The 13,490-nt window shown below is 40.8% G+C and overlaps 1 protein-coding gene across 8 annotated transcripts in view; it reads right to left on the bottom strand.

Moving 5' to 3' along the window:
- Positions 1 to 304: 304 nt before the first annotated feature.
- Positions 305 to 13,490, bottom strand: part of chd9 (chromodomain helicase DNA binding protein 9) — a 148,804-nt gene continuing 135,618 nt past the window's right edge. For 4 of the 8 annotated variants that reach the window (XM_057846543.1, XM_057846560.1, XM_057846552.1 and 1 more), the window contains 6 exons: positions 10,597 to 10,777; positions 10,362 to 10,501; positions 9,787 to 10,014; positions 6,172 to 6,321; positions 4,592 to 4,696; positions 305 to 3,763 (listed from right to left, as the gene is read on the bottom strand). In XM_057846543.1, the coding sequence (XP_057702526.1) occupies positions 2,921 to 3,763; positions 4,592 to 4,696; positions 6,172 to 6,321; positions 9,787 to 10,014; positions 10,362 to 10,501; positions 10,597 to 10,777 (1,647 nt within the window). In that variant the 3' untranslated portion in view covers positions 305 to 2,920. The remainder of the gene's footprint in view (positions 3,764 to 4,591; positions 4,697 to 6,171; positions 6,322 to 9,786; positions 10,015 to 10,361; positions 10,502 to 10,596; positions 10,778 to 13,490) is intronic. The other 4 variants (XM_057846585.1, XM_057846567.1, XM_057846600.1 and 1 more) reach the window with 2 other exon arrangements.

The following is a 13,490-nucleotide window of genomic DNA, read 5'->3' on the forward strand; positions in this document are numbered from 1 at the left end:
TTTAAAAGGGTAAATATATGAAAAAGAAAATCTCAACCACTCCTCGATGTCTGCGATTTCTGCATCGCGACCCTTGTTATATTACCATGTTTCACCCATAAAATCCCCCCAAAAATCCAGCTGTGGCCATTCACAGATGTGTCTAGACTCTCAGTGATACATCCTACATGGAGTTTTTGATCGAAACAAGGTAAGTACGCGTTTATATCTCGTTAAAATCGTGGCGTCTAACTCTGCTCCCGCGTGCTCTTGCCTCCAGTTAGGGTTTTGCTCTTAAAAAAAAAAAGTTTTTTTTTTTTTTTTTAAAATGCCCTCCTGTTCAAAAATTTTCTTCCCCAAGAAAATTGAGATTTTAAGCTTTCCAATGATGTATCACTCATGGATATAGGACAATTTTGAAATTTGGCCAAACTGGGGGTCTCAGAGAGGAACTTCGAGTCACCTGAGTGTTTTCCGCCATATATATATGTTATATTAATTTCTCAACAATGTTGAGTGGTCTTAAGACAAATGTTAATTTTTTTACATTCCTGGATAGATAAGAGATTATTAACATGTTCGTATTTATTGTGTATTTTAATAATTTGAGTTATCTTCAAATATTGAGGTATACATTTGCTAATTAAATCCAGACATTTATTCTGGAAGTTTTCAAACTGTTTCTAAAGTAGTTATAAAAACAAAGGTTTGAATCGAACGGTGTCTCACCTGAACCAATACATATGAAAGTTAGTCAATACAGATTTATTTTGCATTGATCATTTAGCCTATCAATTAATTAGGTTCATATTCGTGAGCATTGTAGCCCTGACCCCATTCACCCAATCTGTTTGGTTTTTATTGATGTCCCGTCCCCAGCAAAAAGTGTACACGCAGGTTATTCTGTTACATCGTCCCTACTAATGTTGAGACCAAACCTACGCCCTTTCATCCAAGTATGAACATGACTCAGTTTAAAATCAGTCAAAAATCAATTGATCAATTGGTCAGTCAAGAATCAATTGAACATTTAATCTATAACACAATGCTTTTTTTAAAAAAGACAAACTGGTTGCAATTTTGTGAAATTTTTAACCAGATGTAGAACAATAACAAAAACAAACCAAAAGTATAATTAAAAAAAAAAAAAAAAAGATGGCCAGGGCTTCATACAAATTGACACTTGATGGATAGTCAGAAGAATATGTTTAATAAAAATAATTAAACCTCAGTTTCCTCTACTGTATAGAACTTCATAGAAAGTAATCCAATAAATTACAAATGACTCGTTTTTGTGTTTTTAAGACATCCCCATTCCTTTCTTTGTCCTCCTTTCGACTACATAAAATTAGTTTGACTACAGAGAGCACAAATAATTATGAAAAAAAAAAAAAAAAGACAAAAACTGACCATGGTGACACTTAGATATCAAAGTTTGAAATCAAATCAAAAACGAAAAAAAAAAAGTTTCAGTGATGACATGGATGACACCTTCCTGTACAGCAGTAGTGTGTATGTGTGTGTGATTGTACCATAATAGTCACGTATGTATAAGGGCACTACAAGAGAAGGAAAAAAAAAAGTATCGTGTGTAAATCACTGCAAGCTTTTCAGTCACGGTACGTCGCCTGAACGACGGCCACAATTAAGAGTGTTGATCAACTAACAGTCCACAAGAGGGCAGCAAAAGGTACTTCGGCTTCATTTGAATTCCAGTGTTTGCGGTTCTTCCCAAAGCATAAGCAAATAAGTGGATTGAAAAGCAGAGGTACAAGATAAGGGCACTTCTAAGTCTAGCTTAAGCTTAAAAACAAGCGGAGTAAGAAAAAAAACAAAAAAACACCAAACCGGCGTGAGTGCCATTGACTGCAACAGACGTCCCATTCATTTGAACTGGCACTGGAAGTTAGGAACAATCATTATTTTAATTCATTTTTTTGTGCTTGTGCCCTAAGGAGGTGGCTGACGCGGAAGTGAAGTGGTGCAAATCAGGAATCTCTTGACGAAGAAAAACGGAGAAATTCGGATTTAGCACAGCAGGAAGGCTTTAAGGAGAGAGAAAAAAAACTGCATTTGTGCAATAGGTGAGCGCATACACACACACACACGAGTTAAATACTGGGACATGGACTCAGCTGATTTGAAACAGAGGGTGCACATCGGATTGGTTGGCAGTCAATCGCAACGTGCAAATTGGAAAAAAAATATACCGACGCTTCACATTCCTATTCATCGTCACACCTACGAACAACTTGCAGTTGTCGATAAACCTGATTTGGGGATGTAGAAGGAAGCTGGAAAAGACAAGTTACGGAAGAACATGCTGAGCTGAGATTGGAAATTGGGACCTTTCGACTGCCACGATAAAAGAAAAAAGGGAATTCCGCTGAAACAAACCAAAAAAATGACAGGACCGACGTGAAAAGCCTGTTTTGGAACGTGATGGAATCTACAGCTTGAGTGACATTCGTTAGCTGCCCGAGTTATTGCTCACATCCGCATGATCTGCAAAGCAAATGTGTCTTATTTACAACCGAATCCCACCATCAAAATATATTAATAGTACAGCTCAACGCATTTTTAATTAATAAAATTAAATCCTGACTTAATAATATAATGCCTTTTCTCATTTTTTTTTCTTTTTTTCTTTTTTTAAACAGTACAAGGTGATGCTTCTACTCAAGTCCGACATGCAAAATGTCTGGAAACGACGCTACCTCGTCCACAAACGTTGAAATTTGATTTCAGTTCTCTTTTGTGTTTTTGTTTGTTGACATTTTTGCTTTATTACACAACAATTTGGTTAGTTATTTACACGTAAAGAAATCGTAAGTGCTGGGAGGTGGGTGACAGGTGGTGGTTTGGTGGGAGGGGATCCACTTATATGTAAATATAGCAATACGTTTTTAACGGGGTGGTACATAAATAAACGAATATTTTATCAGTCCTTGCTGGAGTCGGAGTCGTCTGAGGAAGTGGAGGAGCTACCAGACTCGGATGAAGACGACTCTGCTTTGCCGCTGTTGTCTTTGGGTTCGGCCGACTCTTCCTCATCGTCGTCGTCGTCATCGTCGTCGTCGTCTTCTAACGTTTCCACTTTGACGGCGGGTGCTTGGGAAGAAGTAGGCGGAGGAGGAGTTGGAGGAGGAGGAGGGAGTGGCGCGGGGTCGGGCTGTGTGTTGGACACGGGGAGGTTAAGGCCTGGAGTGAGAAGCATCCCTGGGTAAAGCATACTTGACAGCAACAAGGGGTTGAGTGGAAGAGGAGGACTGGAGGTGGACGAGGCACTTTGGGAGGACGCGACGGGGACGTCTGCGCCTTCTGTCCGTTCTCCAGCACTGGCAGACGGCTCTCCCGTGGCAGCGCCAGTCCCCGTCTCCTTGTCCTCCGAGCCTCCGCCTCCTCCTTCCTGATTGTTCCCGAGCAAGGCGCTCACGCCCAGCAGGTTAGGCAGTCCCGCCATGCCGGAAAGCATCATGGGAAACATGGCGGCCAGGTTGCTCGCCGCCAGGTTTCCGGCGTCCGAGGGGGGCAGGCCCATGAGGCCGGCGGTGAGTAAGTTCTGCTGGAAGGCCTGAAGGTTGCTCAGGTCCATGCCTGCCAGGAGCCCGTTAGCCAAAAGTGGGCTGAGGCCTAGGGCAGAGGACGCCGCCGCCGTCGCGCTCGGCGTCATGGCCGCCGCCTTCAATAGAGGATTCTTCGGACGACGCCCTCGTCGACTCACCTCTTCGGGAACGATGGGACCGGTCAGGATCCTGTCAAACATGCTGGCTGGGAGGTAACCCTGAAAGAAGGGAAAGATTAGTGTTCAGCGATACGGAAAAAATATCCTGTCAAGATGTGGTCTTTTTTGGATCACGAAAATGAAATGCCATAATATAGTATATTGATGCTGGAATTCTCAGCATGCCTTCTGTTGCACTTGTAAAAAGCTACCATAATTTTTCGGACTTTAAGCCGCTACTTTTCCCCCTCAATTTGAATCTTGCGGCTTATCTTCCAGTGAGGCTTATTTGTTGATTTATCTGGGTTATTAGGTAACACTTTATTTGACAGCGGCGTCTTATGACTGCAATTAGACCATCATAATTATGACATGACACTATCATGGGCATTAATGAATGCTTATGACAGAGGTCATTAAGTGTCATCCGGCAATCATGTCACAAACTCCATTTACTGTATGTCCAGCTCAGATCTTCTACGTCTATTCAAAAGTGAGATTATTTGCCAGATGACATAAAATGGCATCTGTCATAAGCATTCATTAATGCTCATAGCAGTGTCATGTTATAAACATGATGGTCTTATGGGACCACTGTCAAATGTGTTACCAAAATGCCATAACTAGCAATTAATGAAACAACTGGAACAGTAACTGAAGAAATAATTAGCATAAAACATTAATTTTTGTGGGAGTAAATGAACATGAATGAACATTTCATTTGCGGCTAGCCTTCCCAGTTCAAATGGATTGGACTTCTTTCTTCTTCAACGGCAGCCAATGATTTAAATTATGTAAAATCTGCAGTCTGATTTCATAATGGTCGCACGTGTCCTACAAGCAACAAAAGTGCATTTAATTTCCCTATAACCTTTGTCGTTCACTCACCGACTGTTTGACGACATCGGCCCATTCCGGCGGTACGCCATACTCTGGATTCTCCTGAAGGAAGCGGCACAGATCCTTGAGAGGAGGCGCAAAAGCTCCACCGACCTTGAGGCAAAAAATAAAAGCCATGTAATGAGGATACTTCAAAATCAAGGATGAATGGAATAGTACGAGAATAAGTTGTATTATTTCATCGGACTAATGTTGCTATATAAGCAGCTACGTACTTTACATAGCGCGTTACCGCCTCTGTTAAAATCAACAGTATTAAAAGATTATTAAATTATAATCGACAGAAAAATTTATACTAATGCTTCATTGTAGCTCCCAACTAAGTTACATTTATGTAAAGTGCATAGCAGCTCACAGCTTCCTTACCCCTACGATATATTTGCGACTCCTCGTAGCAATAGTACGACTATCTCGTAGTCCTTTTTTCAAATGTATTAATTTGGCCCGAATACTCTGACATATCAACATGCATCATTAGTTTTTTTTTTCATATGCTTCACTAGTGATTCGTGACATTTATTTATCTACTCTGCAGTGAGCACCAGCCACCAGCTGTCAGTGTTCAAACTTAATCTACACCCAGTGAATGTGTGTTCACCACTGCAGGAGACACTATCTGTACAGAATGCTCACGCTTATTGCCTGAGAAGGCAGATATGATAATTTTCCTCAACAAAACTGTTTCTGATTTAATACTGTACCCGATGCTAATCTGGACTGTGTTTTACAAGTTGTTTTTTGTTTGTTTGATATCCTGCACCAGGTTAACCCATTAGTGGAAGCTCAATAACATAAAAAATGCTTGCAGCATAAGACACTCTACAACATAGGCAAAAGAATAAGTGTAAATGTTTTCTCCGTGAGTCTTTGAAAAATAAAAATCTTTGTGAAAGTCCACTCTTGTGGAAAGAAACTTCATCGAATTCAAGTTCAAAGACTGATATTTTTATACAGGTTAAAAATAGCACTGTGACAAATTCATAGCAAAGTTAATTGAAAGTTCGTATAATTTAAAAAATAATGGAAAAGAAATTAATATAAACTATGCATTTTGTTTTTCTTACCCTGGCTATTTAAAGAATCCAAATCGACAATCGTTTGGAACCGGAATCAAATTCAAACGATGCCCAACCCAAATAATTAGTATTGCAATAATACTATTGCTTTACTCTAATTGCTATACTATACTATTCTACTGTGTTTTAGTATAACTAAAAGTACAAGTGCATTACCGTTTTACAGGAATTTCTTGGTCATGGGTTTTGGGGTGGGAAGATGAGTCGACAAAGTCATATGTCGCCCACAAAATTAGCTCAGCAAAATTTTTGCCAATGAGTTCTGCCTGTATTATTTCTTATGTGTACCTTCCAAAGTCTTAAAACAGTCATGAGACCTGATTGTTCCAGCCTGTCAGTACCCTCTATTGGTGGTAGGTAGTTACTGCAGTTTCTTTTTTGGCTTCTTAATTATGTTTCAAGTTAGCCTAATACCGTGTAGCACTAAAATGATGACTGTATAACAATACTTATAATAATGCTGCGGTTCATGATGCTTCATATGCCACCCACCTTACGAGCATTCCTCCTGTTTATGATTTGCACTCGCTCCTCGCCTGTCAGGCTGTTGACGTCGATCTTGTTGGGGTTCCTGCAGCGGTGCCTCTTCTGCTTGGGTCGCCCGTCTTGGACGTGGAACTTGAGAGGCAACTTGTTCATGCCCTGCGCACCAACAGGAACGTGTTAAAAAATTAAATTCAACAACGATAAAAATCAAGCCCAGTACAGATAATCCCCAGGTTAAGACTAGAGCTGAAACGATTACTCGAATAACTCAAGTTTTGAAATTGATTGAGGAATTTTATCCATCTCAAGCAATCGTTTAATTTTGCCAGCGCTAAGCATCACGTTTTGCCCGGACTACTTTTAATGCGGCACAACGCATTGACGTCACGTGCATAGAGCAAAAGGGAGAAGCGGCGGATATATTTGATTTCAACCATGCATGGATATAGAGATAATGACGAAGAAGCCGATGAAAGCAAAGAGAAATGCACCAAGAAAAGGCAGAAAATGTCAACAGTGTGGGAGCATTTCAAACTGGAGACCAAGGCGGACACTATTTCATGTATTCACTGTAAGATAATGCTTACATAACACTACCCCCACCTGGCCCCGGCTACCCGCAGCCTCTGCCGATGCTTCAGCTCCCCTGGCTTGACCCCGCGACCAATGACCGTCCCCGAAACCCGGGCCGGGCGCCACTGTGCGACCCGCCCGTCTAGTCCCCGCTCCACATAAGGCCCCACGGACGAGTGATACTCGGGACAAGGTAAATTTAGGTTAACGTAGCGCTATTAAATAAGATTACCGTTTCTGTACCTTGCTAACATAATGTTAGCCCCTGCAGAGGGCTAGGTTTCTATTAATTATGACTACTGTCGATAGGTGGCTAACGTGTCTTTCGTACAGACTTTATTTAATCTGTAAAAACACAGTGAGGGTGGTACTGGTGCTTTATGTGCTCAAATACAGCAGGCATCATACATTTATTTTGAACACTGCAAAAACTCAAAATCCTATCAGGACTTACAATTTAGACAAACTTAAAACTTAACTACAACTTAAAAATAGCTTGTGGAAATGGAAATTCAAATGAAACGTGGGGAAAAAAATGAACTTTTAAGTGATGTGTGTTATCAAGCACAATGACATTTTTAGATAAGATTTTTTTTTTTTTTTTAATAAGATTGTAAGTTTTTTGAGTGAAAGCAGTGAATGTGTTGTTTTATTTTTCTAGTTACAACTGACATACAATTGTTGGCTGTTTTCAACAATGTACATCTAAAATAAAGACTTTGTCTAAAAATGGTTCAATGTTAGGTGAAATGTCTTGTTTTCTCATGTATATTTTCAATTGCTCTTTACCTAAAAAAAAAAAATGTTTTTTCCAATTATTCGATTCATCGATGAAATTTTCAGTAGAATACTCGATTACAAAAATATTAAATAGCTGCAGCCCGAATTACGACGTACTTGACTAATGTGGTTTCGACTTTACGATGCCGGAGTCTCTTCCGCTATTTTGTCCTCCGTCTTTTTTTTTTTTTTTTTAAGTCTCGTAAACAGTACCTTATTTTACCGCATCTTATTTTTTGCTTTATTTCATTAATTTGGCAAAATTTTTATTTGATTATAATGTTGACTTTTGTGTTGTGATGCGTGCTTTTATTTTGGCGCAGGAGGCGTAGACCAGGTAGTACTTCCGCACATCAATGTACACACGAGGAAGAGCGAATTTGCGCACACGAAGAAGTTGTACTGCTGAGAGAGAGAGAGAGAGAGAGAGAGAGAGAGAGGGGGGGGGGGGGGGGAGATTACAGTTTAGCTCACGGTCTAGCTAGCACTTCGCTGTAGCGTCTTGGCGAGCACAATACAGTGACGTATAATACATTTTTTTGGATAGGTGTTTTGAGATTTATGGGGTACAGTGATCCCTCGCTACTTCGCACATCAAACTTCGCGCCCTCAATCGCAGTTTTTTTTTTCCAATTAAATAATTAATAATAAATACAGTATTTTATAGAGATGCTCCGATATGATCACGTACAGCCTCTCACTTCTGCCTCAAGAGAAGCTTGTATGAGCTCATTGAATTTGTTAAACACTTGGGGTAGCGTGCCGTGGCGACTTATTGTGTGTGTCTAAGTCAGCAGCGGGATCAGATTTGAGTGGACTCACTCAATGAAGCATTTAATAAAGACAAGCATTTTGCTATGTTATTCTTGTTTAAAAATAATTCTGTAGTACAGTAACATGTGTAAAAAAAAATTTTTTTTAAATCTAAATTATATTTCAGGGAAAAAAGAAAAGTGAGTCTTATATAAATCTTTACTACGCTAAATCTGAATAAATACAGATTTTCGATTGTCGCGGGGGGCTAGGGCGATCTCCATTAAATGCGAAAAACTGCGGCTCCCGGCCGTTTTTTCCGGATTTTGACTGATTTTGCAAGGCCCACAGAAAATTCTGTTCCATTGCTATATAAACATGGAACCCACCAAAAGAAAGATTAGACTCTCTTCTTCCAGCAGAAAAAAAATTAAGTTCATATCTTTTTCCATTCTTTAGAAATCAGCATTAGAAAATAGCTTAGTTTGAGCAATTTTCCAATTTCTGATGAAAAAACGGAGAAAATGAGCTTTTTGTAAACGCATACATTTACTATACTATTTTTTGCTTCAGTGACATTCCAAACATCTGAATGTTTTCCTTTAACAAAATAACATGAACAACCAGCCAAATGGAGCTTTTGATAGCAAAGAAGCAATTTATTCACGAATGACTACTGAGAGATGACGGTTTGTCGCCGAGATGACGCCGTTGTCGCGACGTCAGCCGTGTAAACTTTTCCCTCATCATTGTCTGTCTCACAAAGATGGATTATTTTTGCGTTTCTGCGGGGTCTGCTTGGCGAGCCGCTTTACTGAGGGTCTTAATCGTTTTGCGTAGTCGTCCAACGCCTGGCCTTTCAGGCGTCCTCTCGTTGTTTTGTTCGGTCGGAGCGCCGCCTGGCATCGTGCCGCCAGCGCTCCGACCTTGCTGCCCGGCCGTTCACTGCTGTTGAATCGGGTTGCCTGGTCTTGCAAAGTGTGCTACTGCCCTCCAGTGGCCAGTTTTATTGCTTTAAAATGGGCTTGGAGTGTTGTTCTTTGTTTCTCAGATACAGTTGAAGGTATATATGCTTCTTATTAAAAAAAAAAAAAAAGACGTATAAATATGTTTGTGGGACAGTGAAGCATTTAAAAGTAGAACGTATTTATACGTTTCCGGGAGCAAATGAGTTAAAGGTTTAATTCCGACTTCCGCAGAAATTTATTGCCAGCATAGGGACAGAACTCGTTTGTAACCTGGGGACAACCTGTATGTGGTAGATAACTTACAGCAGGGGTTCCCAACCTATTCCACTAAGGCACACTGTGGGTGCAGGATTTCATTCTTACCAAACAAGATGACAACACTTTTTCCCCAATCTGGTGTTTTACAAGTGCAATCAGTTGATTGCAGTCAGGTGTGGCTTGTTTTAGCAGAAGCCTCATTGGTTCAACTGTCTCTGCTGGATCGGCTGGAACAAAAACCAGGACCCACAGTGTGCCTTGAGGACTGGGTTGAAAACCCCTGACTTACAGGGATGAAGGCGCCCGTGTCAGCCACAAAGCCGGGGTGTTCCTTCAGCCACTGGTCCAGATCTTTCCTGGTGGGAGCGTCATCCCCAGCCAGCCGGGTGCCGTCTTTGAGGTTGATGACCGGGACCCTGCTGTCCTCATTTTCCGGGCCCGGTCCAGAGGTCTGTTGGCTGTACCCTGTCATGGGAGCCATGCCCACTTGGCCGATACCGCCCCAACCGGGAGCCGCCTGGAAACGTGATGTTTGATTGTATGTCACGACAGGGGCACATTATATAATTAGAATATAGGCACTAGTGAATTAATGAAAGGCCTTCTTGATCAGGATTTGAACTCATTACCAAAGGGTGTGTTGCCAATTATGTTATTTGTGACTCCCAATGTCTTCAGTTTATGAAAAAAATCACTGCTGTATACATTTGAGATGTTTCTGTATGTCTTGATCTTTTAAAAAATAGCAAAAATCAGGCTTTCTTTCTGGTTTTGATTGAATAACTCAGGATTCAGCACAAGCTCCAACAAGTAGTCCTCCCATTTTTGTAACTACTATTGGTTCTAATTGTTTGAGAATTTCACCTGATCTGGAACGTGCGTCCTATTCATGAAGAGCAGGTCCATGCCCTCTACGTTCTTCCTCCTCCCTCGTCGCCGCTTAACCACTGGCTGGCTGTCTAGCACTCCGTTCAGCCTCATTGTCCCAGCAAGACCTGGAGGCACTAAAGCAAAATAAAATAAATTAATGAAAAAAACCTTGGCCACCATTTTGTGGTGGTAATCAGGAAAAGCACACGCATCTCCTATTGGTATGTACCATTCTGGAAGCTGCACTGTGGCTTGGTAATGTCAGCCAGGCCCGTGTCAGAGGCGTTCTGCAAGTCGTGGAGCCGGGCCAGATACTGCTGCTGCTGGGCTAGGGGTCCCTCCTCAGAGTCTAGAGGTCTCTTTAGAGGTAGCCCCTGTTTCTGGAAGGTCAACTTGAGACCTCCCTCCTGCTGCACAGAGACACAATTTCAGATTAGTGGATGATTCTTGGGGGCAATTGTCAGAGACACTTTGGCAAGTTGCGTCAAAATTGGTTATTTCATAGCTCCAATGCTGCATGCTTTATTAAACACAAATAAATACAGTGAAACCTCACCATTTGAATGACACCAAGGGTCACAAGACTTCAGTCAAATCCTGTGAGACTCTACTAGTAATAATCAAAAGGATAAGCACCACAAACGGGTTTAGCTTTTGCTCTTCGTTTTTACCTTTGTCAGTAGGTGAAACCTATGGAAGCGGAAGCAACGTTCTTTTGTTTGTTTGTCTTTAGAGTTGTCGGTCGATAAAAGATTAAAATGATATCAGATTATATCGACATCGGTTTTTCATTATCGGTTTTGGGCCAATATGCATGTTGCCTTCAATGTGAATGTAGTGGCCTTTGTATATGGGCTGGTCAAAGCTTAGCCCAGCAGTTCTGCTTATTGACCATTAGATGTCTTCAAACTAAGATGTTTAGGATTTATTATGTGAGTAGACCATTTGATCTGGGCATCACAAAACAATTAGTCAAATTATATTAAATCCACGACCGCATATATCGGTATCAGACTTTTGGAGTTGAACAATATCGGGATATCGTTTAAAAAGTCGTTATCGGACAACTGTATTTGTCTTCATGTTTGTTAATCAAGATGGCGCAAGAGCAAATAAAGGGATTATTATTAAACTTGCAGGATATATTTTATAATATGAAACGGTCAAAGGTCACAGAGGTCATAAAAAGGGATTTCTGGCAGATCTCATCTTAGGGGTTGTTGACATGGGGACTCTCCCAGAATACAAAAAATTTCAAATTTGCATTTATATGGTTCCGTCTCCATTCGAACAATGTCGCAGTTCCGCATGCAAACGATGTAGTATTCATGCCAGGTCCTAGGGGGCAGTGCAGATTTACAAGGCTACAGCGAATGATGCACTATGCACCAAGCTCCTCAGCCCGGAAAAAAACATGCCCGCCCACTCCATGCAATGGCATTTTTCTTTTTCTCGAAAAGGCACAAAAAATGGGAACATTCAACATATTTAAATGTAAAAAAATTATTATAACAGTAAAGTAAAGCCGAGGTTCCGCCTTTTGCTGTTTTTAATGTTTAATAGCACCGCTGAGCACGCCCATGTGACGTGTGCGATTGGTTACGTCATCAAAGCGAAGGCGGTTTCCATTCATTTGAATGCGCTGCGAACCCCGTAATCAAATTCTTCCACTTTGGAGGCAGGATTCAGAATTTTTCGTGTTCGCCTTCCGTCTTCGCCGACACCATATGCACGCGAGGCCATTCCACTACTCAGTCATTCGTGTCGCAGAGTCGCCATGTAAACTGCCCCTTAAACTACATTCACAGATTTTAAAATCTATTTAATGATTGTTTTTGCAACCATTCAAAAAAAATTTTGGGACATTTTTCAGTATTTTAACGTTCTTTTTGGCAATGAATTATTTTTGTTTTTCATTTCATTGTATTTTTCTTCATTTTTGATTCATTTCTTTGACATATTTAAAGGGATCTACTGTTTTTAAAACAAGTAATTCTTAAAAGATACATGTTAGTATGAGTTATAATAATTTGATATTAAAACCCCTCTTAATGTTTTTGTTTTAATAAAGTTTGTAAAATTATTTTAAGTGATAGGTCGCCATTCGTGTTACGTCGCAGTGCGTGACGTCACTGGCCCCGTTGCCGAAATTCCAGCGTGTCACTCGTTAGCTTTGCCAACATGTCGTCAGTTCTACCCTTCCTATTTGAACCAGATCTGAAAAGTAAAGAGCAGGACAGCACTGTCGGTCATTCACAAGACGAGCTTCAGGGAAAAATGCGTGCAGCAAATACCTGATAAGACAAAAGTTGGGCAAAACTGGTGTTGCGAGAATATAATTATGTAGATTGTTAGCATCTAGAGCTGTCGTGTGCTTACAGTACAGGCCAAAGAGCACACCTTGTGTAATCCATGTCTTGTACATTGTAACGCGTGGTAGCTAGGATACGTGTATAAAAGTACCAAAAAAGGGGAGAAGCTTCCACTTATTCACATTTATTCACAAAAATTAGTATTTCCACCTTGACCACTCTTCACTCGGGAGCTCAGCAGTATGCAAACACGCGTTCCCTGACGAATTCCCAACAGTGTTGTGAGGTCCACGTCAGAGTCACTGTTGTCACTGTAGTGCTTTAATTATTTAGTATGATTTGGGGAAAACTCCCACGAAGAATAGTCAACAAAAAAGATAGCAATAGTAATCCAAATCCGCGTTTTTTACTCACTCGAAGATCTAGTAATTAGACCGATACCATGGCAATGTCGCAGCCGCGATTAGGCCGTCTATTCCACAAAATAGACTGATCCGAAAAGCCGCTGTGGGACCGACGAATCAAAAAAATGGACAGATCCGAAACCAATATTGCGGACCGTCGGATCCAGAAAATAGAAGGATCCCTTACTTGACTGTGGATCCAGGAAAAATGTTCGGGCGCTAGTTGTAACGCATGGTGGGTAGGATACATGCATACAGGGACCAAAAAGGGGGAGAAGCTTCCACTTATGCACATTTATTGACTAAAAATAATAATTCCACCTTGACCACTCACTTCACTCCCCTTGTTTCCATTTTACTTTACTGTTTAGCATTTTACTTCGCGAGTTTAGGCAGAGATAAGCAAT

The sequence above is a fragment of the Corythoichthys intestinalis genome, chromosome 1, assembly GCF_030265065.1.
Source record: "Corythoichthys intestinalis isolate RoL2023-P3 chromosome 1, ASM3026506v1, whole genome shotgun sequence".
NCBI lineage: Eukaryota > Metazoa > Chordata > Actinopteri > Syngnathiformes > Syngnathidae > Corythoichthys > Corythoichthys intestinalis.